This window comes from Phyllobates terribilis, unplaced genomic scaffold (assembly GCF_046119375.1).
Source record: "Phyllobates terribilis strain yellow unplaced genomic scaffold, ASM4611937v1 Scaffold_3__8_contigs__length_932513732, whole genome shotgun sequence".
Taxonomy (NCBI): domain Eukaryota; kingdom Metazoa; phylum Chordata; class Amphibia; order Anura; family Dendrobatidae; genus Phyllobates; species Phyllobates terribilis.
This window is the reverse complement of record NW_027362763.1, coordinates 645,441,692-645,467,135: the sequence shown is the minus strand read 5'-3', so window position 1 is coordinate 645,467,135 and position 25,444 is coordinate 645,441,692. Positions and strand designations below refer to the sequence as shown.

The 25,444-nt window shown below is 56.6% G+C and overlaps 2 protein-coding genes across 4 annotated transcripts in view; one reads left to right on the top strand and one right to left on the bottom strand.

The window, feature by feature from the left end:
• Positions 1-6,617: 6,617 nt before the first annotated feature.
• YIPF3 (Yip1 domain family member 3) lies at positions 6,618-18,080 on the bottom strand. Its single transcript, XM_073671623.1, has 9 exons — positions 17,856-18,080; positions 17,485-17,694; positions 17,311-17,417; positions 14,995-15,040; positions 14,813-14,905; positions 8,900-9,031; positions 7,549-7,662; positions 7,347-7,470; positions 6,618-7,204 (listed from the first exon to the last, which is right to left on the bottom strand). Exons 1-9 carry the CDS (start codon positions 17,913-17,915, stop codon positions 7,077-7,079), a joined length of 1,014 nt encoding a protein of 337 aa, XP_073527724.1. The 5' UTR covers positions 17,916-18,080; the 3' UTR covers positions 6,618-7,076.
• Positions 18,081-18,101: 21 nt separating this feature from the next.
• POLR1C (RNA polymerase I and III subunit C) overlaps positions 18,102-25,444 on the top strand; it is a 53,067-nt gene continuing 45,724 nt past the window's right edge. Inside the window, exons 1-10 of one of the 3 annotated variants that reach the window (XR_012318043.1) lie at positions 18,102-18,252; positions 19,977-20,048; positions 20,182-20,289; positions 20,355-20,487; positions 20,585-20,704; positions 20,811-20,966; positions 21,075-21,224; positions 21,294-21,410; positions 22,601-22,788; positions 22,822-23,111. Coding sequence is in view for 2 of the 3 variants with exons in the window: in XM_073671621.1 (XP_073527722.1) it covers positions 18,190-18,252; positions 19,977-20,048; positions 20,182-20,289; positions 20,355-20,487; positions 20,585-20,704; positions 20,811-20,966; positions 21,075-21,224; positions 21,294-21,410; positions 22,601-22,719 (1,038 nt within the window). In the remaining variant the exon portion in view is untranslated. Of the gene's footprint in view, positions 18,253-19,976; positions 20,049-20,181; positions 20,290-20,354; positions 20,488-20,584; positions 20,705-20,810; positions 20,967-21,074; positions 21,225-21,293; positions 21,411-22,600; positions 23,112-25,444 lie in introns of those variants that run through there. The other 2 variants (XM_073671621.1, XM_073671622.1) reach the window with 2 other exon arrangements.

The following is a 25,444-nucleotide window of genomic DNA, read 5'->3' as shown; positions in this document are numbered from 1 at the left end:
GCTACCCGGTATAATAGCTCCCCCTGAACTGCAAAGTGTGGGTACCTGGTGTCCACCCCCCGGCTCTTGAGCAACACCATTACAAACCGTAACATTGTCCCACGCCCCTTTTAAGGTCAAGTCTCGAACTTGAGCTGACCCAAAGTTCTCTCTGGTCACCTCTAATTCAGGGAGGTCGGCCCCCTCGGCCACAGCCTCGTCCTCATCGCCGACAAGGAAACAGTGGGAACTCATCCACTTCCAATGTCGACTGGGGTATTTCTCTAGGGTCCTGACTTTTGTCCCTGTGGCTAAGTCTGGATCCCTTCCCCCACAAGTCCCAGAACAAGGGAAAATCGCGCCCCAATATGATGGTATCTATCAGGTCTTTGACCACCCTGACCTCGTGGGATTGGGTGCCACAGTCTGTTCCTACTGTCACACTGGCCACCGGGTAGTTCTTGGGGTCCCCATGTATGCAGCGGACGCCCACAGGTTTGGTGGGGATGAGCTGGTTGGGAAGGGTGGCACTGATTAAGGTTACCAGACTCCTAGAGTCCAACAGCCCCAGGACCATCACTCCATTAACGGATACGGCACACGCCTGTGGCCCCTAGCCGGGTTGACAGTCCACCCTGCAGGCTGTGTAAGCATAGTATGAACATCGTCTGCCTAGGCTGTAGTCCATTGGCTCAGCAGATGTACGACACTGGGCGGCTGTGTGTCCCGGATTGCTACATCGCCAACAGATTACATCCTTCACAACAGTTCTTGCAGCAGCCCTTCAGTGGAAGTGGGACGCCCCCCAGTTGTGGCTCTGAACCCCTTCCGTGGTGAACCCGCGCCCTTTTGGGCACTTCAGTATGGGGAGGTGGCTATGTCGGGTTTCCCCAGGGATTTTTCGACTACTTGGTGTCTCTCAACCAGACCCACGAGGTCATCTGTGTTCCGAGGGTAGCCCTGGGCAACCCAGGTCTGCACCAGCCTGGGTAGGGAATGGATGAACCTGTCCATCACCACACGCTCAACCATCTGGGCAAGAGAGGAAGACTCTGGCTGCAGCCACTTCTGGACTAGATGTAGCAAGACAAACATCTGTGAGCGTGGTTTGTCGCCAGCATACGCTCAGTGGTGGACCCTTTGCGCTCTGACATAGTCACTCCTGAGCGTGCCAATATCTGTCTTTAATTTGGCGTTTTCCTTTGTGTCTTGCAAAGCCAGATCATAATAGGCCTTCTGCGGCTCCCTGGTTAAATATGGCGCCAGAACCTCTGACCGCTGCTCCGAAGGCAATCTCTCCCATTCCGCCACCCTTTCAAAAACAGTCAGGAACGCCTATTCATCATCCCCCGGGGTCATCTTTTGTAATGCCCTTCTTACCGTCTTCCTGACGTGCGAGTCATCACCTGGATCTGGGGGTGGAGCGGTGGTCCTGCCATGGATCTGCTCTGCTAGTTGAATTTGCTGCATCAGGAGTTTTTGTCTCCTGCTGTTGCTCCTGTAGCTGCTCTCGGTGCTGCTGCTGCATGCTCTGAAAGTGCATCTGTTGTTGGCTCTGGACCAGATGCTTAATGAGCTCCTCCATGCTGCCGGACTTCTCTGGCTGGCGGCCTTTACCCAGGACATCCACCAGTCTCTGTGACAGGTACACGTGTTCCTGGAATGCTGCCCGCATTCTCCACCAACTGTGGTAAGACGACTCACTGGGACGCTTTCGGAAGTAGACTCAGGAACCAGGTTTTCTCTGCAGGCTTTATTTTATGGCATAAAGCCCTGCAGCTCCATCAGAATAAACACTGCCTTACTGGCAAAACAAAACAAAAGATTAAACGATAGCACAGTCCTTAGAAGTGTGGTGTTCGCACACACAGGTTGTATTCTCAGCCTTCAGCTCCTTCCTGAACTGTGGCGTTTCCAGTCTGGAGACCTTGCCTCTCCAGACACAACAGACAAAAAAAGAATAGGGAATGAGGATTTAAACCTTGCTCAACCACACCCTGAGGGGAGGTAGTGTGAATGGCTTCCCACCCTCTTTGCCATTCACAGAAAACCACACACCCTTTAGTGAGTTAATCCCCAGCATATAACATGCTGGCAGAAATTTTCAGGTTTCAGTTCACACAGGCTAGCAACCTGAGTGACACATACCTCCCCTTGTATATCACACCAGTGACTGTCACATCCCGTTTTGCCCTTCCAAATTTTTTTTTTCCAAATCTGGACTCTCGTAGCATCTGTTCACACAGCCTCAATGCACTCAGAAGCCCTCAGTGTCTGTACCTGTACACACACTGGATGGTGACGGGTTCATGCGTTATGTGAATACCCTATCCATATTGACGACTGGACCGTACAATACAAACACTTTTTTTTACCATTCACCTTTTGTTTTATACTTGTGAGCGGCAGGACCCTCACTTCTCTTCGTAGGTGTTGAATGTGTTCTTCTGTAATGTCTTTATTGTTTGTAATGTAAAGTGCTGCCGAATATGTTGGCGCTATAGAAATAAAAATTATTATGGGCCCGTGATTTCAAACATTATAAAACAAAAAGTATGTGTCATAGTTCTCCCTGATGAGTTGTCCCAATCCTTAAGGATCTCCTCCAGTCCTCCTTCATCTTCCAGACTGATCAAAATTATTGTATCTTATTGGCTGAGGATCAATATGACCAACTTCATGGACTCCTTGAAAAAAAAAATTAGGTATCTGAGGTCATCATTAGTTCTTCCATTGCCCTCAGGTTTAGGAAGAAAGATAACCAAAGACAAGGTTCCTTGGCCAACTTTATGGCGGTGACATTGCCTACAGGAGAACCTGCTAAAGGGGAATCTGTGAATCAGTCCTCTGGACATTTTCAGATCTCATCAAATGTTCCACAATGACAAAGTCGAGAACCCAAGAGTCCTCCACTAGATCTTTGTGGAGACAGGTGTAAGGGCGGCCGACCCCTCCTGGCAGACTGCTGGTGATTTTTTTTTTCAGGCTTTTATTTAAGCGACTCTTCAGTATGCATCTTTGCAGAGAATTGTTCCTGTGAAAGTAGCTTCTGGTGGTAGTTCTCAGCATTTTAATTGTTATTATTATTATTATAGTGCCATTTATTCCATGGCGCTTTACATCTGAAAAAGGGGTATAATACAAGAACAATTACAATAATCTTGAACACAATGTGACAGCGACTGGTACAGGAGGAGCGTAGACCCTGCCCGCGAGGGCTCACAATCTACAAGGGATGGGTGAGGATACAGTAGGTGAGGGTAGAGCTGGTCATGCAGCGGTATGGTGGAGCGAGGACCCTGCCCGCGAGGGCTCACAGTCTACAAGGGATGGGTGAGGATACAGTAGGTGAGGGTAGAGCTGGTCGTGTGGCGGTATGGCGGAGCGAGGACCCTGCCCGCGAGGGCTCACAATCTACAAGGGATGGGTGAGCATACAGTAGGTGAGGGTAGAGCTGGTCGTGCAGCGGTATGGTGGAGCGAGGACCCTGCCCGCGAGGGCTCACAGTCTACAAGGGATGGGTGAGGATACAGTAGTGTGAGGGTAGGGCTGGTCGTGCAGCGGAATGGTGGAGCGAGGACCCTGCCCGCGAGGGCTCACAATCTACAAGGGATGGGTGAGGATACAGTAGGTGAGGGTAGGGCTGGTCGTGCAGCGGTATGGTGGAGCGAGGGTTACTGCAGGTTGTAGGCTTGTAGGAAGAGGTGGGTCTTCAGGTTCCTTTTGAAGGTTTCTACAGTAGGCGAGAGTCTGATACGTTGGGGTAGAGAGTTCCAGAGTAGGGGGGAAGCACGGGAGAAATCTTGTATACGATTGTGGGAAGAGGAGATAAGAGGGGGTAGAGAAGGAGATCTTGTGAGGATCTGAGGTTGCGTGCAGGTATGTAACGGGAGACTAGGTCAGAGATATATGGAGGAGACAGGTTGTGGATGGCTTTGTATGCCAGGGTTAGGGTTTTGAACTGGAGTCTCTGGGTAATGCGGAGCCAGTGAAGGGATTGACAGAGAGGAGAGGCCGGGCAATAGCGGGGGGACAGGTGGATTAGTCGGGCAGCAGAGTTTAGGATAGATTGGAGGGGTGCGAGAGTGTTAGAGGGGAGGCCACAGAGCAGGAGGTTGCAGTAGTCGAGGCGGGAGATGATGAGGGCGTGCACTAGTGTTTTTGCAGATTCATGGTTGAGGAAAGTGCGGATCCGGGAGATATTTTTGAGTTGGAGTCAGCAGGAAGTGGAGTGGGCTTGGATATGTGGTTTGAAGGAGAGTTCAGAGTCCAGGGTTACCCCAAGGCAGCGAGCTTGAGGGACTGGGGAGAGTGGGCAGCCATTGACGTTGATAGATAGGTCAGTTGGGGGGGTTGAATGAGATGGCGGAAAGATGATGAATTCTGTTTTGTCCATGTTAAGTTTTAGAAATCTGGCAGAGAAGAAGGATGAAATAGCGGACAGACATTGTGAGATTTTGGTTAGTAAGGAGGTGATATCGGGTCCAGAGAGGTAGATCTGTGTGTCATCAGCATAGAGGGGATACTGAAAGCCGTGAGACTCTATGAGCTGTCCCAGGCCAAAGGTGTAGATGGAGAAGAGCGGAGGTCCTAGAACTGAACCTTGAGGGGACACCGACAGATAGGGGGTGGGATGAGGAGGTGGTGTGTGAGTGGGAGACACTGAATGTCCGGTCTGTTAGGTATGAGGAGATCCAGGATAGGGCCAAGTCTGTGATGCTGAGAGATGAGAGAGTCTGTAGTAAAAGGGAATGGTCCACTGTGTCAAAGGCAGATGACAGGTCCAGGAGGAGGAGGACAGAGTAGTGTCGCTTGGATTTGGCAGTTAGTAGGTCGTTGGTGACTTAGTCAGTGCAGTTTCAGTAGAATGGTGCGGTCGGAAACCAGATTGTAGGCGGTCGAAGAGGGAGCAGGAGGAGAGGTGTGAGGACAGTTCAGAATGGACATGTTGTTCCAGTAGTTTTGAGGCATAGGGGAGAAGTGATATGGGGCGATAGCTAGACACAGAGGATGGGTCAAGGGAGGGCTTTTTGAGGATGGGTGTGATTGATGCATGTTTGAAGCATGAGGGGAAGACACCAGTTGTTAGTGACAGGTTGAAGAGGTGGGCTAGGGCTAGGATGAAGATGGTGGTAAGGTTTGGGATGAGGTGGGACGGGATTGGGTCAAGTTTACAGGTGGTGAGGTGTGATTTGGAGAGTAAGGAGGAAAGTTGATCTTCAGAAATGGTGGAGAAGGTGGTTTTGGAGGAAGAGGGTTGAGTAGCTGTGGGGGCTTTAGGCAAAAGCTTTGTCTGATGGTGTCAATCTTCTGCTTGAAGAATGAGGCAAAGTCTTCGGCTGAAATAAGAGGAGAGGGAGGAGGCACTGGGGGACGGAGGAGAGAATTGGAGGTGTTGAATAGTTGTTTGGGGTTGTGAGACAGGGAGGATATGAGAGATGTGAAGTAGGTTTGTTTTGCTGCAGTGAGTGTGGACTTGAAGGTAGTGAGGGACTGTTTGAATGCGATGAAGTGCTCATGGGAGTGGGACCTTTTCCATCTATGCTCAGCAACCCTGGAGGCCCGTCGCAGTTCTTTAGTTAGGCTGGTGTGCTAGGGTTGTCTGTTGATTGTGCGAGCCTTGGAATGTGTGAGGGGGGCGACCGAATCGAGAGCTGCAGCGGTTGTGGTGTTGTATAAAGTGGCAGCAACATCTGAATCATGTAAGGAACTAATGTCTGTAAGAGGGAGGAGGGATTCAGAGAGTGAGTATAGGTCAAGGTGTTTGAGATTTCTGTGAGGGTATGCAAGTTTGTGGAGTGGGGATTGTTGCCCCGGGGAGGAGAGAGAAGAGAATGTGAGTAGGTTGTGGTCAGAAGGAGGGAGAGGTGAGTTAGAGAGGTTAGATAGGGAACAGAGGCGGGTGAAGATGAGGTCCAGCGTGTGGCCGTCTTTGTGGGTGGGTGTGGAAGACCACTGGGTAAGACCAAAGGAGGAAGTGAGGGAAAGAAGCTTAGAGGCAGCTGAGAGGGAAGTGTCAATGGGGATGTTAAAGTCGCCCATGATGATAGTGGGGATGTCAACGGAGAGGAAATGAAGTAGCCAAGTGGTGAAGTGGTCAAAGAAAGTGGTGGTTGATCCTGGGGGGCGGTAGATGACAGCCAGTTGGATGGGGAGTAGATGCACACGCAGTGCACTTCAAAAGAGGGGAGAGTAATTGAGGGCGGCAGTGGGATATGGGTGAAGGACCAGTTATCTGAGAGGAGGAAACCTATTCCTCCACCGTGCTTGCCGGTGGGGCGGGGGGTAAGGGAGAGGTGGAATCCGCCATACGAAAGTGAAGCAGGAGAGGCTGTGTCGGAGGGGGTGAGCATGACCCTTCATCCCTTCCATTAATTTGTCTAGTTACTTTCCGAATTACCTCCCATGCTGGTTCTTCATGGCTGACTAGTCTTCCAACAATAAGATTAATAGGACCGTAGTAGTAATATTTGGAGATCACCATATCCACTCAGGACATGTTGCCGGAGCTCCTGCTTGTTGCTCATCTATCAGGAACACAGGCTTAAATTACACAGGGGGTCTTCAGCTTTTGTCATTCCAGTGGTCGACAATTCAAGTGCCTTAGTATCTACACAACATTGTACCCAATCCACGGGGCCCTTTAAGTATTTTATTTTATTCAGTACCCACGAGCAGACACATTTACAGACCCATGGACATAAAATATCCTGTTTATACAAAAAAAAAAAAAAAGACCCCCGACACACAACCCAGCATCTCCACTACCTTCATCAGTAAAAATGCCAGCGCGGAAGGCAGACTGTACAGTAGGCCATGACAAGACTCTCCACCCCAATAGGCCAATCCTGTAAGTACCAAGGAGGCGGAGGAGTCATACAAGACGCAGGCAGCGTTTCCCAGATGTGTGTCTACGGGCTACTAATTAAGGATTGGGGATGGGCATCATTTCCATTAACCCCATAGCAGACAGTCAGTAGGACTGGGTGTGTACGGAAGGAAGTGCCTCCATCATCCACATCTTCACCTGCGGTAAGTGCAGAGCGTCGCGGTCTCACGGTCAGAAAAGATTGGTAATAGCGGCTCCCATGCTGCTTTCAGCGGGACTGGATGCTCAAGATGTGCGCGGTGGTGTTGACAACAGAATTTGTGCCCACAGACAGGTCGCGAGCAACTCGCTGGAAGGGCGGAGGGAAATTCTGCCCGTCCAAAGTATCCAGGATACCTGTCCAGGAATAACAAGAAACAGTGAGTATAGGCCAGTAATGACCGCGCCATAGTCCAGCTCTCTTACTCCAGGGGATAGACCTATATGCCGTACCCCCCACTATATGGGTTAAAGGTTATTGAGGACTTGGCATCTTTACCTTCTACAACCTTGTGGTAGGCAAAATGCAGGTAGAGCAGGAACAACATGTGCAGAGCAGCGATGGATCCACACAGGATAAGCCTCTGCGTCTGGCCAACCGTGCGTGACAGCAAAACCGCCACCTATGGCAACAAGAGGAGTAATGATGGCGGGAAGGGCGGGTGATAAGGAGCGCTGCAGTCACTAAACAGGGGTCTCACCATGCGCAACGTGGACAGGCCCCCAATGCACAACCAGAAGACGTAGAACAGAGAGTGAAAATGGATGTTGTAGGTGATGAGAAGGACGATGCAATGTCCGAACAGACCGTACCCCTGAAAAAAGGAGCGACAGTGGTGAGTATAGTAACATACCACCCCCGAAGCACCGCTCCCGTGTCACATACCACCCCCCGATGCACAGCCCACGAGTCACATGCACCGCCAACGCGTCACATACCGCACCCCCCTTCCCCTCGCGATACATACCGCCCCCCCTCCCCTCGCGATACATACCGCCCCCCCAGTTGCCCCCCCTCCCCTCGCGATACATACCGCCCCCCCCCAAGTTGCACCCCTTTCTCCTCGCGATACATACCGCCCCCCCCAAGTTGCACCCCTTTCTCCTCGCGATACATACCGCCCCCCCCTCAGCTGCAGTGTTCATGTGGCATAAATCAAGGTAATTGAGCATTATACTACAAATATATGCCACAACCAGCCCTGACAAAGCCGATAGACGGTGATACGTGTGGGCTCTCTGTCCCAGCACCCCTCTTCCTTCCCTTAGGGATCTACCTACATTAGCAATTCTAGGCAGGTTTTTGGGGGCTCCACACCAGCCAAACTTTGACCTTGATGCCTTCCTGGCACTGTGTAGTTATACCATGGGATTTCCCTGCAAAACAATGCTTTGGATTGTGATTCCCTAATCACTTATCGGGCAATGGCCTACTGTGTATAAGGTGGTCTCTAGGGGGGTGTAAGGTTTTCTTTATATGTTGTTATATGGTACTTACTCCTGGCAAACAGACGGTTATTTTATGTTTTTTTGAGGGGTGTTTGCCATTGCTTGTTCTGTACTGACCTGTATGATTAGATATAATATTCTTTATTTAGAGGGAGTTTGCATTGTGCAATATGTGGAAAAGGTCTTCTGCTTTGTTTTTAATTGTCTCGTTGTGTGTATCAATTTTTGGAATGAATTTGTATGTTTCTTCATTGTTAGTGGGAACATCCATTGTGCATTGTTTCTTTTTCCCTTCGTCATTGCTTGACTGTTATCAATGCAGGATATAGCACCCTTACATTGATTATAGAATATATTGGGTATTTTGGTACACCCCACCATCTTGTTTTGATATATACACCCACCCCCCCTTGTTCGCGATACATACCGCCCCCCCCCCCACCACGCGTCACATACCGCCACCCGGTTGCACCGCCACCCCCGCGTCACATACCCCCTCCCCCTCATGCACCACCTCCACATCACATACCCCCGCCATTTGTACTATAATATTAAATACATGCACATCATACAGCCCCTCGCATACTGCGGTCAGGTACTCACCAGCAGGGACAGGGTCTGCAGCATCGTGATTTGAGCGTTACACAAATAAGCAATAAAGTAAACGAGCGAAGAGATTCCCAACCAATATCCAAAGCAGGTGCCAATGGCAGTGCCCATGAGAGTGCCCTCTATCTGCAAAAGAAGGAACACAGCCTGATAGACACGCATCCACATACTGTTACCCCAGCTCCTCCCACATCCTTTCCCACAAAATTAGGCTCCTCCCACAAGTCCCTTCCCTGCAGTCTTCTCCACCATCACCTGCAGGCTCCTCCTATGCTCCCCTCCACAGTCTCCATTTATGCTCACCTCCAATCTCCCTTGCAAGCTCCTCCCAGGCTCCGCTCCCCCGCAGCTCCTCTCCACTGCAGTCTCCTCCCAGGCTCCCCTTCCATCCTCTCCTGCAGTCTCATCCCAGGCTTCCCTTTCACCCTCTCCCGTGGGCTCCTCCCAGGCTCCCCTTCCGCCGTCTCCCGCGGGCTCCTCCCAGGCTCCCCTTCCGCCGTCTCCCGCGGGCTCCTCTCAGGCTCCCCTTCCGCCCTCTCCCGCGGGCTCCTCTCAGGCTCCCCTTCCGCCCTCTCCCGCGGGCTCCCCTTCCGCCCTCTCCCGCGGGCTCCTCTCAGGCTCCCCTTCCGCCCTCTCCCGCGGGCTCCTCTCAGGCTCCCCTTCCGCGGGCTCCTCTCAGGCTCCCCTTCCGCCCTCTCCCGTGGGCTCCTCTCAGGCTCCCCTTCTGCCCTCTCCCGCGGGCTCCTCTCAGGCTTCCCCTTCCGCCCTCTCCTGCGGGCTCCTCTCAGGCTCCACTTCCGCGGGCTCCTCTCAGGCTCCCCTTCCACCCTCTCCCGCGGGCTCCTCTCTCAGGCTCCCCTTCCGCCCTCTCCCGCGGCCTCCTCCCAGGCTCCCCTTCCGCCCTCTCCCGCGGCCTCCTCCCAGGCTCCCCTTCCGCCCTCTCCCGCGGCCTCCTCCCAGGCTCCCCTTCCGCCCTCTCCCGCGGGCTCCTCTTAGGCTCCCCTTCCGCCCTCTCCCGCGGCCTCCTCCCAGGCTCCCCTTCCGCCCTCTCCCGCGGCCTCCTCCCAGGCTCCCCTTCCGCCCTCTCCCGCGGCCTCCTCCCAGGCTCCCCTTCCGCCCTCCTCCCAGGCTCCCCTTCCGCCCTCTCCCGCGGCCTCCTCCCAGGCTCCCCTTCCGCCCTCTCCCGCTGCCTCCTCCCAGGCTGCCCTTCCGCGGCCTCTTCCCAGGCTCCCTTTCCGCCCTCTCCCGCTGCCTCCTCCCAGGCTGCCCTTCCGCGGCCTCTTCCCAGGCTCCCTTTCCGCCCTCTCCCGCTGCCTCCTCCCAGGCTCCCCTTCCGCCCTCTCCCGCGGCCTCCTCCCAGGCTCCCCTTCCGCCCTCTCCCGCGGGCTCCTCTTAGGCTCCCCTTCCGCCCTCTCCCGCGGCCTCCTCCCAGGCTCCCCTTCCGCCCTCTCCCGCGGCCTCCTCCCAAGCTCCCCTTCCGACCTCCTCCCAGGCTCCCCTTCCGCCCTCTCCCGCGAGCTCCTCTCAGGCTCCCCTTCCGCGGGCTCCTCTCAGGCTCCCCTTCCGCCCTCTCCCGCGGGCTCCTCTCAGGCTCCCCTTCTGCCCTCTCCCGCGGGCTCCTCTCAGGCTTCCCCTTCCGCCCTCTCCTGCGGGCTCCTCTCAGGCTTCCCCTTCCGCCCTCTCCTGCGGGCTCCTCTTAGGCTCCCCTTCCGCCCTCTCCCGCGGCCTCCTCCCAGGCTCCCCTTCCGCCCTCTCCCGCGGCCTCCTCCCAAGCTCCCCTTCCGACCTTATCCCAGGCTCCCCTTCCGCCCTCTCCCGCGGGCTCCTCTCAGGCTCCCCTTCCGCCCTCTCCCGCGGGCTCCTCTCAGGCTCCCCTTCTGCCCTCTCCCGCGGGCTCCTCTCAGGCTTCCCCTTCCGCCCTCTCCTGCGGGCTCCTCTCAGGCTCCACTTCCGCGGGCTCCTCTCAGGCTCCCCTTCCGCCCTCTCCCGCGGGCTCCTCTCTCAGGCTCCCCTTCCGCCCTCTCCCGCGGCCTCCTCCCAGGCTCCCCTTCCGCGGCCTCCTCCCAGGCTCCCCTTCCGCCCTCTCCCGCGGCCTCCTCCCAGGCTCCCCTTCCGCCCTCTCCCGCGGCCTCCTCCCAGGCTCCCCTTCCGCCCTCTCCCGCGGCCTCCTCCCAGGCTCCCCTTCCGCCCTCTCCCGCGGGCTCCTCTTAGGCTCCCCTTCCGCGGCCTCCTCCCAAGCTCCCCTTCCGCCCTCTCCCGCGGCCTCCTCCCAAGCTCCCCTTCCGACCTCCTCCCAGGCTCCCCTTCCGCCCTCTCCCGCGGCCTCCTCCCAGGCTCCCCTTCCGCCCTCTCCCGCGGCCTCCTCCCAGGCTGCCCTTCCGCCCTCTCCCGCGGCCTCTTCCCAGGCTCCCTTTCCGTCCTCTCCCACGGGCTCCTCTCAGGAAACTTAGCTTTCCATTGGCTTCCTCACTGCTTATGGAGGTCTATAGTGCATATCACAAGCACCCCTTTACCTCACTACTATCCCCTGATGAAGCCCTAGGAAGTGGGGGGGGGGGATGCGTCTGAAATCCAGGACTATTTTGACAAGAGATACAGATAAGTAGTTCACTCACATAGGCTGTGAATGCAGGGACATTATTCCCCTGTAATTGGCCGTGTATGTGTGTGATGCTACAAACGTTTCATCCCGTTATTATGGGCATGAGAGCTATTGACGCTGGGCAGGTATGGACATTATGACAGGATGCACAGATATAATGACTGACAGCCTTTACTTGCCTGATATACTGTATATGTCCTCACTAATAACCTTCATTAGTTTACGTCACGACACAGCTTCTAATCTTAATAAATCTAGACATCTGGCTAATTAAGCCAGGAGAAATACACTATTATCTTTGTGTTGACTTTTGAATGTATGTGTTTCTTTGGCTGGTCAAGGAGGACAGTGACTCAGTGTTTGGGAGCAATGATGTTTGTTACTATGCTAATTGCATATTGTACTAAAGCCAGCTAGTTGATGATTTACAGAGCAGGGGGATACCAACCATGCAAATTTATTAAATGCTCAAGCAATGAGACCTGAGCCCTGCACCTTTCCCACTGACCTATGAATGATGACCTTAGCCACATATGTAAATATTAAAAGGGTTTTCTATCCTGCTGCAAGGAAAATTAGAGAATCAAATATTCAGAGAGCCTCTTCAGGACAGCAGCTTGGTAGCATGGCTCAGTCCAGAGACACAGATTTGGATTCTACATGATTCCGGCCTAAGGGTATCGGCCCTGACTGAAAGGATACAGATCTGCTCCATTGACCGTCAGAGAACCCATGGATACATTTGGGGAGACCAGGTTGGGACAATGAGGTCACCTGGCCCTATGGATATGTTGTTTGGAGTTGCCAGGTGGGACCCGCCAGTCACCTGTGATATGGAAACCAGTATGGAAGGTGTTTTTTTTTTTTTTTTGGAGAGACTCAAGAAGTTTCACACGTTTTCCAGTTTTGGAGGGAGTCGATTGATCAGAGATAAGAGCACAAATCCAATTTTGTCTGTGGATGGGCTTGTCTGCTCTCAGATGCCCAGTAAGAAGTTTTTATTACAACTAAAAAGATAAGGAAAGTGGGAATTTATTACATTACTTAAAAAGGAAGATATCCAAGATGGTAATAAAAAGTCGTAAATTTTGGATTCTGCTGAATTCCTTAGAAACTGGCTACATCTAGTACTATACTTTCAGAAACAAAGGAAAGGTTTGACACAGAGACAGCTCTATATAAGATACAACACAAGCGAATATTAAAATACAAAGTTATCAAAGATATACATGTATATTTAATTGTCTAAGTAATAAAAAAAAAAGCAAAGTATAAAATATTAACCATAACACCTGGAACTCATGGAGACATTCGGAGAAGCCAGATTGGGACCCGCCGGTCATCTGACCCCATCGAAACTCTGGGAGAGGTCAGGGTGGGACTCTCGGGCCTCCTGGCCTTGTACCTCAATGGACTGCTAGCTTCCTAAGCTTGCCGCTACCTCCTCTCTGTGGGGACCAGCCAGAAGCGGGGGGCCACTGGTTGAGGTAGTCGGCCCTGGAAGTCTCCAAAGTCGCAGCTGTTCTTTCCCAGGAAGGCGGAGAAGGAAGGGTGAGACTGTGTAATGTTGCCCCATCTTGGGCATTTGCTGGGACTGTTCTATGTGTTTATTGTCTGGTGGGTCAGTAAAGTATTGCCACGCTGTTGTACCCGCACCCTGTGTTGTCTGAGTAGTGTTATGCCCACGGAAGACCCCGGGTCTTCACAGTTTATAAATAAAGATTATGTTAGAGGGGTTTATTCTAGCTTTGGTCCCCTCCAACCTGCCCCATGGTCTCCTTTTATACTCACCTCCACTCTCCCCCGTGGTCTTCTCCAAGGCTTCCCTCCCTCAGGCTCCTCCCATTCTTCCTTCGACCTACCCCGCAGACTTCTCCCATTCTTCCCTCAACCTACCCCGCAGACTCCTCCCATTCTCCTCCCTCAGGCTCCTCCCATTCTTCCCTCGACCTACCCCGCAGACTCCTCCCATTCTCCTCCCTCAGGCTCCTCCCATTCTTCCCTCGACCTACCCCGCAGACTCCTCCCTCAGGCTCCTCCCATTCTTCCCTCGACCTACCCCGCAGACTCCTCCCTCAGGCTCCTCCCATTGTTCCCTTGACCTACCCCGCAGACTCCTCCCATTCTTCCCTCAACCTACCCCGCAGGCTCCTCCCATTCTCCTCCCTCAGGCTCCTCCCATTCTTCCCTCGACCTACCCCGCAGACTCATCCCATTCTCCTCCCTCAGGCTCCTCCCATTCTTCCCTCGACCTACCCCGCAGGCTCCTCCCATTCTCCTCCCTCAGGCTCCACCCATTCTTCCCTCGACCTACCGTGCAGACTCCTCCCCACAGACTCCTCCCATTCTTCCCTCCACCTACCCTGAAAACTCCTCCCATTCTCCTCCCCACAGACTCCTCCCATTCTTCCCTCGACCTACCCCACACACTCCTCCCATTCTCCTCCCTCAGGCTCCTCCCTTTCTCATCCCTCAGGCTCCTCCCATTCTTCCCTCGACCTACCCCGCAGACTCCTCCCATTCTTCCCTCAACCTACCCCGCAGACTCCTCCTATTCTTCCCTCAACCTACCCCGCAGACTCCTCCCATTCTTCCCTCAACCTACCCCGCAGACTCCTCCCATTCTTCCCTCCACCTACCCTGAAAACTCCTCCCATTCTCCTCCCCAGACTCCTCCCATTCTTCCCTTCAGCTACCCCGCAGACTCCTCCCATTCTTCCTTCCACCTACCCTGCAGACTCCTCCCATTCTCCTCTCCTCCCATTCTCCTCTTCACCCTCCGCACAGACTCCTCCCATTCTCCTCTCCGCAGACTCCTCCTATTCTCATCCCTCAGGCTCCTCCCATTCTTCCCTCCACCTACCCCGCAGACTCCTCCTCTCCATCCTCGGCACAGGCTCCTCCCATCCTCCTCGGCACAGGCTCCTCCCATCCTCCTCGGCACAGGCTCCTCCCATCCTCCTCGGCACAGGCTCCTCCCATCCTCCTCGGCACAGGCTCCTCCCATCCTCCTCGGCACAGGCTCCTCCCATCCTCCTCACCACCGACTCCTCCCATCCTCCTCACCACCCTCGGCACAGGCTCCTCCCATCCTCCTCTCCACCCTCGGCACAGGCTCCTCCCATCCTCCTCTCCACCCTCGGCACAGGCTCCTCCCATCCTCCTCTCCACCCTCGGCACAGGCTCCTCCCATTCTCCTCTCCACCCTCGGCACAGACTCCTCCCATTCTCCTCTCCACCCTTCGCAGACTCCTCCCATTTGCAGGTCGTTCCTCCCTCCCGTACTCCATGAAGCCCCCTCTTACTATAACTGTTCCGGACGACTTCATTCCGTGGAGGAGGATGGCCACCATGGTGAACACCAGCATCAGGGGCCCGTACAGCTCCCCAGCGATTTTCTGCAGAGAGGACGGGAGGTGACGGATCAATACGACAGCTGCGACCAGCGCTCTCCCGACCAGAAGAGGCTGCTGCCTCATCCACTTACCTGGGGGAAATGAATCATCCGGACCGGGATCATCGACTCCAGGAGTCTGTGGGGGAGGAATAAATGACATCAGAGTGGCGAGGCCACAGGTTGCAACGGAGGGGGGGCGAGGCGACAGGTTGCAACGGAGGGGGGGGCGCGAGGCCACAGGGCGCACCGGAGGGGAGGGCGGCGCGAGGCCACAGGGCGCACCGGAGGGGAGGGCGGCGCTAGGCCACAGGGCGCACCGAAGGGGAGGGGGGCGCTAGGCCACAGGGCGCACCGAAGGGGAGGGGGGCGCGAGGCCACAGGGCGCACCGGAGGGGGGGGGGGCGAGGCCACAGGGCGCACCGGAGGGGGGGGGGGCGAGGCCACACGGCGCACCGGAGGGGGGGGGGGGGGGGTATTAGCCCTATAAACCAGTTATAGAATTATTCCCTCTGCATCATTGGCAGTGCTGGATAGCGCTTGTACATACAATTTTGCAGTTTACGGCTTATTATAATTTTGAGCTGTTCTTGAGATACTTTTGTTTTCAGCTGGTTACCTTGGAGACCGACCACTGCAGCTAGACAGCAGACCATGAGCATTGCCTACAAGCTGTTATCTATTGCGTATTGTGCGCCTCCTAACCCGGGCAAGCTAGACAGCAGCTGTGGTCGGTTTCCTAGGTAACAAGCATAAATAAAATAAAAAAGTGTTAATATCTGAATAAGGACAATATTGTGAGCCCGCCACCCAGCGTGCCGCCCTGCGTGCACATTATACCGCCAATGTACCCTATACAGTCATGGTTGAAAGTGTTGACACGCTTGAAATTGTTTCAAAAAATGAAGTATTTCACAGAAAATTATCACAATTAGGCCACGTTCCCACTATCAGTATTAGGTCAGTATTCGGTCAGTATTATTTCTCAGGAGTGGGAGCCAAAACCAGGTGAGGAACAATCAGAGAAAAGGTCTAATAGAAACAAGTCACCAATTCTGCATTTATCACCCACTCCTGGTTTTGGCTCCCACTCCTGAGAAAAAATACTGACCGAATACTGATAGTGGGGCCGTGGCTTAGAAATGTTTTGTTATACACTCTTATTTCCTTTGTGTGTATTGGAACAAAAAAATAAAAACCACAGAGGAAAAAAGTCAAATTGGACATAATTTCACACAAAACCCCAAAAAAGGGCCGGACAAAATTGTTGGCATCTTTCCAAAATGGGGAGAAGTTGCCTCAATCTTTGCATTGTGTGTCTGTGTGTGCCACAATAAGCATGGAGAACAGAAAGAGGAGAAGAGAACTGTCTGAGGACTTGAGAACCAAAATTGTTGAAAAATGTCAACAATCTGAAGGTTACAAGTCCATCTCCAGAGATCTTGATGTTCCTTTGTCCATGCTGTGCACCATAATCCAGAAGTTTACAACCCATAGTACTGTAGCGAATCGCCGTGGAAGGCAAAGAAAAACTGATGAAAGGTTGCAACGCAGGATAGTCCGGACCCAATCAAGATACAAAGAAATCCAAGCTGTCCTGCAGGCTCAGAGTGAATCAGTGTCACAAACTATCTGTCCACATGTGAATGAAATAAACACGAGTAACCAAAATCCTTCTGGTAAAGAGTCTTATGAACAGATGAGACCAGGATAGAGCTTTTTGGTAAAGCACATCATTCTGTTTACTGAAAACGGAATGAGGCCTACAAAGAAAAGAACACAGGACCTACAGTCAGATATGGTGGAGGGTCACAGATGATTTGGGATTGTTTGCTGCCTCTGGCACTGGGTTCTTTGACTGTGTGCAAGGCATCATGAAACCTGAAGATTACCAAAGGATTTTGGGTGGCAAAGTAGTGCCCAGTGAAAGCTGGAATTGTGTCCTAGGTCATGGGTCTTCCAGCAGGATAATGACCCCAGACATGGATGGAAACAAAGTGCTGGAGAGTCCTGAAGAGGAAGCAATGAGTCCGGATGTAAATCCCATTGATCACCTGTGGAGAGATCTTACAATTGCTGGTGGGAGAAGACGTCTTCACATATGAGAGATCTGGTGACGTTTGTAAGAAGAGTCCAAGATCCATTATTGCAACCAAATATTAAGGAGGGGAAACAATTGTGTCCGGACCATTTTTGGGGTTTTCTGTGAAATTAAGTGTAATTTGCCTTTTCTTTGTTGTTCCAATAAACACAACGGAAATAAACCTGAAGATGGGGAAGTGCGATGACTGTCTGGGGAAACACTTCATTTCTGTAACAATTTCCAGGGTGCCGACTCTTTCGGCCATGACTGTACATGACCCCCGTGTGTACGAGGGGCGCCGTCTGCCGCCATCACCGCGCACTCACCGGCTCCGGACCTGCGCAGGCTCCACGTCGAAGTAGGGGCGCAGGATGTCGATGTTGGCGTAGAGGCTGAAGGCTTTGGTCGCCTGTCTCTTCCCCGCCTGCCACATCTGAGGGAGAAACGACGCGTCACCCAGAGATACAAGATGGCGGCTGCCTGCGGACACCGGCCCTCACCTCATCTGCCACCTGCCGGCCCAGCTGACCCTTCAGGCCTTTCATCCCCAGGAAGGCGCCGTCCTCCTCGCCCTCCTCAGGCGCCGCGTCTCCATCAACCTCCTCCTCGTCCTCCTTCATCCGCTGGTGGATCTCCCCCATGTCCTCAAAACTGGAGCCTGAGGTGTCGTCCATGTTCTCCATGTCTATCACAGCGGCTCCGCCCCCGGCCTGCAAAACCGACAGGTCAGAGGGCACAGGGCACAGGGGGCACAGGACACCCCCCTCCTCCTCAGGACAGAGGGCACAGGACACCCCCCTCCTCCTCAGGACAGAGGGCACAGGTCACCCCCCTCCTCCTCCTCAGGACAGAGGGCACAGACGGTCGTTACCTGCATGTTCTCATCAAACGCGCCCCAGTCTGCGGAGGAGAGAGGCCGGCTGCCCGCCATGTGCGCTGCGCCCGGGTAATACGGAGCCCGGAGACCTGAACGTCACCCGTGTATACCGCTCTGTACACACACACACGGCCGCCCCGTGCTCCGCTCCTCTCTCCTCCTCTGTGGACCGGAAGTAAACACGGCTGAAGACGTGGAGGGGCGGGGCTGAGCAGGGAGGGGCGGGGTCTCGGGGCTCCTCCCCCGCACTGCGACCGGTAGAGGTTTGGTGAAGACTGGAAAACATCCGGGAACTCAGCTGTGACTGCGCCTGCGCCGAGCCGCAGACATGGCGGACACCGTGCGCGAGATGAGGAGCCGCGTGCTGCTGGGGGAGTACGGGATCCGCAACGTGAGAGACACCGGAGGGACCGAGGCGGGGTCTACTGTGTACACCGCGGCCCCCGTCCCGACAGCCCCGCGGCCCCCTCCCTCTGCCCCCGTCCCGACAGCCCCGCTGCCCCACTACCTCCGCCCCCGTCCCGACAGCCCCGCTGCCCCGCTCCCTCCGCCCCCGTCCCGACAGCCCCGCGGCCCCCTCCCTCCGCCCCCGTCCCAACAACCCCTCGGCCCCCTCCCTCTGCCCCCCTCCCGACAGCCCCGCTGCCCCACTACCTCCGCCCCCGTCCCGACAGCCCCGCTGCCCCGCTCCCTCCGCCCCCGTCCCGACAGCCCCGCTGCCCCGCTCCCTCTGCCCCCGTCCCGACAGCCCCGCGGCCCCCTCCCTCCGCCCCCGTCCCAACAACCCCTCGGCCCCCTCCCTCTGCCCCCGTCCCGACAGCCCCGCTGCCCCACTACCTCCGCCCCGACAGCCCCGCTGCCCCGCTCCCTCCGCCCCCGTCCCGACAGCCCCGCTGCCCCGCTCCCTCTGCCCCCGTCCCGACAGCCCCGCGTCCCCCTCCCTCTGCCCCCGTCCCGACAGCCCCGCTGCCCCACTACCTCCGCCCCCGTCCCGACAGCCCCGCTGCCCCGCTCCCTCCGCCCCCGTCCCGACAGCCCCGCGGTCCCCTCCCTCCGCCCCCGTCCCGACAGCCCCGCGGCCCCATCCGCCCCCGTCCCAACAACCCCTCGGCCCCCTCCCTCCGCCCCCGTCCCGACAGCCCCGCGGCCCCGCTCACTCCGCCCCCGTCCCGACAGCCCCGCGGTCCCCTCCCTCCGCCCCCGTCCCGACAGCCCCGCGGCCCCATCCGCCCCCGTCCCAACAACCCCTCCGCCCCCTCCCTCCGCCCCCTTCCTCCGCCCCCTTCCCGACAGCCCCGCGGCCCCCTCCCTCCGCCCCCGTCCCGACAGCCCCGCGGCCCCGCTCCCTCCGCCCCCGTCCCGACAGCCCCGCGGCCCCGCTCCCTCCGCCCCCGTCCCGACAGCCCCGCGGCCCCGCTCCCTCCGCCCCCGTCCCGACAGCCCCGCGGCCCCGCTCCCTCCGCCCCCGTCCCGACAGCCCCGCGGCCCCGCTCCCTCCGCCCCCGTCCCGACAGCCCCGCTGCCCCCTCCCTCCGCCCCCGTCCCGACAGCCCCGCTGCCCCCTCCCTCCGCCCCCGTCCCGACAGCCCCGCTGCCCCGCTCCCTCCGCCCCCGTCCCGACAGCCCCGCTGCCCCGCTCCCTCCGCCCCCGTCCCGACATCCCCGCTCCCTCCGCCCCCGTCCCGACATCCCCGCTCCCTCCGCCCCCGTCCCGACAGCCCCGCTCCCTCCGCCCCCGTCCCGACAGCCCCGCTCCCTCCGCCCCCGTCCCGACAGCCCCGCTCCCTCCGCCCCCGTCCCGACAGCCCCGCTGCCCCGCTCCCTCCGCCCGCTGCCCCGCTCCCTCCGCCCCCGTCCCGACAGCCCCGCGGCCCCGCTCCCTCCGCCCCCGTCCCGACAGCCCCGCGGCCCCGCTCCCTCCGCCCCCGTCCCGACAGCCCCGCGGCCCCGCTCCCTCCGCCCCCGTCCCGACAGCCCCGCGGCCCCGCTCCCTCCGCCCCCGTCCCGACAGCCCCGCTGCCCCCTCCGCCTTGCGGCCCCCTCCCTCCGCCCCCATGTTTGGTTTCTTGCTCCTGATGCTGCACTACATCCCCCTCCTCTGCTCCTCCTCCGCAGGTGCACAGCACTGACTTCCCCGGGAATTACCCCGGATATGAGGACAGCTGGGACCTGCGCAAGTTTCAGCAGGTGAGTGGTGGGGGAGGAGTCTGCTCAGGGGAGGGGCCTGCTCAGGTCTGGGGAGGGGCTTGTTCTGCGGTGGGAGGGTGCGTGCTGGGGGGTCACATACTTACGCTGCCCTGCTGACGTGTCCCGTTCTCAGCGGTTCCGGGTGGACGTGGTCAGGATGGAGGACGACGCGCTGGAGTTCGATATGGTCGGGATCGATGCCGCTTTGGCGAACGCGTTCAGACGCATCCTGCTGGCGGAGGTTTGTAGCAGTCATGTGGGCGTGTCCATTGTGTGGTCATGTGACCGATGAGGCCCCTCCCCCAGGTCCCCACCATGGCTGTGGAGAAGGTCTATGTGTACAAGAACACGTCCATCATCCAAGACGAGATCCTGGCCCACCGCCTGGGGCTCATCCCCATCCGCGCAGACCCCCGACTGTTCGAGTACCGGAGCACAGGTAATGGCTTACCCAGTGCCCCCGACACACACGCCCCTCACAGTACGGGAAGACCCCACACACAAACACCTGCAGCCCCTGCCTCCTCTGCCCACAGGAGACGCCGAGGGCACAGACATCGACACCCTGCAGTTTGAGCTGAACGTCCGCTGCTCCCGGAACCTCCGCGCCTCCAAAGATTCCTCCGACCCCAATGAGCTGTACCGCGACCACAGAGGTGAGTACTCTGGGGCCCCGCGCCGCCTGCTCTGCTCTGGGGCCCCGCGCCGTCTGCTCTGCTCTGGGGCCCCGCTTTGCTGCATCTAACACCCCCTCCCCCTCAGTGTACACCAATCACATGACGTGGCTGCCGCAGGGTAACCAGGCTGACCTGTTCCCAGAGAGCGACCCCCCGCGGCCCGTGCACCCCGACATCCTGATCGCCCAGCTGCGGCCTGGACAGGAGATCCACGTGGTCATGCACTGTGTGAAAGGCATCGGTGAGTGAGGGAGACCCCAGACCTGGGGGCATGCGCCCCCCACCACCCTTAACCCCGGGGGTGGGGATGTGCCCCCTGCGCTGACACCGCTGCCTGTGTCCTCCGCAGGGAAGGATCACGCTAAGTTTTCTCCGGTGGCCACAGCCAGTTACCGCCTCCTGCCGGAGATCTCACTGCTGCACCCCGTGGAGGGGGATCTGGCAGACAGACTGCAGAGATGTTTCTCCTCTGGGGTCATCGCCGTAGATAATGTGAAAGGTGGGTGTCCCTGCGTGTAGTGGTGGCCCGCACGCCGGTTCCTCGCCCCATTAACCCTCCTCCCCCCAGGTAAGAGGGCGGCTCGGGTGCAGAACGCGCGGATGGACACGGGCAGCAGAGAGATCTTCCGCCACGACGACCTGAAGAACTTGGTGAAGATGGGACGAGTGCGCGACCACTTCATCTGTAAGTGTACAGCCGGGCCCCGCACTGTGGCAGCGTATCGGGGGGAGGGGGTATGTGTGACCGCAGCTTATCGGGGGGAGGGGGGTGCGTGTATGACCGCAGCGTATCGGGGTATGTGACCGCAGTATGTGTTTTTAGCAGTGATACAGTAACTGCTGACAGTGATGGGTCACACAGACAAGCACCAGAGTATAGAGCGGGGTCCGGTGCAGCCGCGGAGCACGGAGGGAGCTGTGTCGGGGGTCTTGTAGTAGTGTATGATGTCTGCATTACTGCGTTGTATACAGACTATGGACCGTGTGCAAAGAAGCCCCCCAAGTGTTGTGGTCCATGGGGCAGTGAGCACAGACTCCCTGCTCGAGGAAACTGCATGTGCGGCCCGGAGATAGACCTGAGCGGGTGAGAGGTGCGGCGCCCCCCCGGGGTGTGTGGCGCCATGTGGATGCAGGTGACTGGCGCATCTGACGGAGGCAGAATATATGGAGTGGTGTAACTTTCAGCGTTCAGGGCGTCATATTACTATAGGGCATAGATGGGGGACGAGCGCCGGTAACCACAGTGCCGCTGTCAGGTGACATGGAGACGTCCCAGGGCATTATTAGAGGAGAGTTCAGCGGCTCGGGGCGGTGGGTGCACGATATAGCGCCATCTACAGCCTATGAATGATAAAATGTATTTGTGGATGGGACAGAGCTCAGGCTGATGCTTGTACAGTGGACGATGTAGGGGAGTGATGTTGCGAGGGTCCACATTCTGGGGGCTCCTCACATCACTGTCATTGTGCTGAGTCCAGTATGTGAACGGGATCTCCCGTCTCTCGTCTCCAGTGGTACAGTCCTGTCCCTCCCTCGGCTCTCCCCTTTGCTCTCCCCTTTCCCCTCCCCTGGCTCTCCCCTTTGCTCTCCCTCGCTCAGCTCTCCCCTTTGCTCTCCCTCGGGTCCTCTCCCCCTCGGATTCCCTGTCTTCGGGGTCCCCGTCCTGCTTGTGGTGGCCGGGGTGTCGTGCAGCTCCGGCGGTCGCGCTCTTCCTGGAGCCGCTGCAGATAATTGTCCGCTTGGTTCTTTACATGAAGGAATTGATCTTTCAGATTTGTAGAATAGAAACCGGGGGAACAGAAATGATGAATGATAAATCGATGGAGCGGTCCGATCGCAGCGGCTCCATGTTATTCTGATCTTACGTCTTTTTAGTCTCCGTAGAATCGACGGGGATCCTGGCGCCGGACACGCTGCTCACAGAGGCCATTAAAATCCTGATGGGGAAATGTCGCCGCTTCCTGGACGAGCTGGACGCCTCGAGCTTGGACTGAGGGGCAGCACTATTAGAGTCCCAGAGGGGGCCGGCGTTCTCCGTCCGGGGCTCCCAGAGGGGGCCGGCGTTCTCCGTCCGGGGCTCCCAGAGGGGGCCGGCGCGCTCCTCTCCACACATGGTGTTACGGTTTCTGCAGATCACTTATTTTCCATAGACTTTAATTAAATGTAATGCGTGGAGGCTGGGCACAGTGTGAGCGTCATCTCCAGCTGCCCCGTGCCTGCATACAAGGGTCTGTCGTCCTCCTGAGCAGCGCTCACAACTCTGCCGTTACATCGTCATTTATACTCCAGTCTCTTCCAGAGCAGCGCTCACAACTATCTATTTTCTTATTATTTTTATTGACGTTTTGAAAAATAATAAAAACATCATAGTTTTTTAACAAAAAAACGAGTCGGCAGGGAAAGAGAAACTTACTGAGTTGCAGCAGCACCTTCGTAAATGTGTGTGTGTGTGTGTGTGTATGTATGTATGTATGTATGTATATATATATATATAATATAATGAGATATAGAGACGGGCGCGAGGCTCTGATCAGTAATCGGCTTGTAACATCTTAGAGGGAATGGTCAGAAGACTGCCCAGGAGAGTGACTCCTCCCCTTTCCCGCTGATGGGAGTGATGCCTCCCCGATCCCGCTGAAGAGGGCACTTCTCTGTTATCGTCCATTGACACCATACCCAAGTTCAGCGCTCGGCATTTGGGACAATTTCAGCTTGGTACGAGGTTTGGCTGAGGCCTTGAATACTTTCATAGTTTCGGGAAGGGATTGCATGATCCATCCACAGAACGGCTATTTTATGGGACGTGCTGCCTGCGAGGAGTCCATAATATGTGTTAGATCTAATTCTGCAAGAGCTTCTAGGGCGAGGAAAAAAATCATGGGAGAAGGTGTGTGGGGGGGATCTAGTTCTGTTATGGATCGCAAATGGTTTGGAAATAAATTGTAAGGATAAAATCCGCTCTACTGGTGGTCGCTTTAAAACTATTACCTACAAACACAAATTTTGTTAAGACATCTGTCCTCAATGTGCATGGCTCAACGCCCGCGCTCTCGGCCTCGGCGGGTTTATTAGTGATGATAAATATTCAGGCTCTGACTGGCCCGGAGCTTAGAGGGGATCCCAGGCCCTGATTGTCCGCCCGGAGCTTAGAGGGGATCCCAGGCCCTGATTGTCCGCCCAGAGTTTAGAGGGGATCCCAGGCCATGATTGTCCGCCCGGAGCTTAGAGGGGATCCCAGGCCATGATTGTCCGCCCGGAGCTTAGAGGGGATCCCAGGCCATGATTGTCCGCCCGGAGCTTAGAGGGGATCCCAGGCCATGATTGTCCGCCCGGAGCTTAGAGGGGATCCCAGGCCATGATTGTCCGCCCGGAGCTTAGAGGGGATCCCAGGCCATGATTGTCCGCCCGGAGCTTAGAGGGGATCCCAGGCCATGATTGTCCACCCGGAGCTTAGAGGGGATCCCAGGCCATGATTGTCCGCCCGGAGCTTAGAGGGGATCCCAGGCCATGATTGTCCGCCCGGAGCTTAGAGGGGATCCCAGGCCATGATTGTCCACCCGGAGCTTAGAGGGGATCCCAGGCCCTGATTGTCCGCCCGGAGCTTAGAGGGGATCCCAGGCTCTGATTGCCCGCCCGGAGCTTAGAGGGGATCCCAAGCCTGGATTGCCCGCCCGGAGCTTAGAGGGGATCCCAGGCTGGGATTGTCCGCCCGGAGCTTAGAGGGGATCCCAGGCTCTGATTGCCCGCCCGGAGCTTAGAAGGGATCCCAGGCTCTGATTGCCCGCCCGGAGCTTAGAGGGGATTCCAGGCTCTGATTGCCCGCCCGGAGCTTAGAGGGGATCCCAGGCCCTATTTGTCTGCCCGAAGCCTAGAGGGGATCCCAGGCTCCGACTGGCTGACCGGAGCTTAGAGGGGTTCCCAGGCTTCGATTGCCCGCCCGGAGCTTAGTGAACCTGTCTGGTCCTGGAGGTTTATTATTTAAAAAGTTTTATAGATTGGATGTGTGTGGTGACCGGATCATGGAGGTTGTGTGAGGCGCTGTGGAGGAGCTGGTGTTTGCCGGAGGCTGCATGCCATGTAGACGAGCACAGGACTCGGTGTCGCTCTCCACAGTAGTTTGTGGACTGTTCTCGCGCGTTGTAGCGTTCTATGAATGCGGTTCTTGATCGCTCATTTGTTTTCTTACCATCAGTGCGAGGCTTTGGATTTACTGAGTTAAATCTCAAACTTCAGCGCTGATGATCTGCCACTTATTTCCAAGAAAAAAATCACCCATATCTCCCAATCCCCTAATATCACAGCTCCCCTTCCTTCTCGCACTTCATCACTTTGTCTTTGAACCGAGGACGACCTGTATGTGATGAGCAGGCAGCGCCAGGGGGCCGACCTGTATGTGGCGGCAGGCAGCGCCCTGAGGACGACCTGTATGTGGCGGCAGGCAGCGCCCCGAGGACAACCTGTATGTGGTGGCAGGCAGCGCCCTGAGGACGACCTGTATTTGATGAGCAGGCAGCGCCCTGAGGACGACCTGTATGTGGCGGCAGGCAGCGCCCTGAGGACGACCTGTATGTGGCGGCAGGCAGCGCCCCGAGGACAACCTGTATGTGGTGGCAGGCAGCGCCCTGAGGACGACCTGTATGTGATGGCAGGCAGCGCCCTGAGGACGACCTGTATGTGGCGGCAGGCAGCGCCCCAAGGACGACCTGTATGTGATGAGCA

Excerpts from the sequence above, each read along its gene's own strand:
- YIPF3 (XM_073671623.1), bottom strand. The coding sequence starts at position 17,915 with ATGGCGGGCAGCCGGCCTCTCTCCTCCGCAGACTGGGGCGCGTTTGAT. Across the intron at positions 7,663-8,899 it reads TGCAGACCCTGTCCCTGCTG|GGGTACGGTCTGTTCGGACA; the intron begins GTGAGTACCTGA and ends TCCTTTTTTCAG. Across the intron at positions 7,205-7,346 it reads CTACCACAAGGTTGTAGAAG|GTATCCTGGATACTTTGGAC; the intron begins GTAAAGATGCCA and ends ATTCCTGGACAG.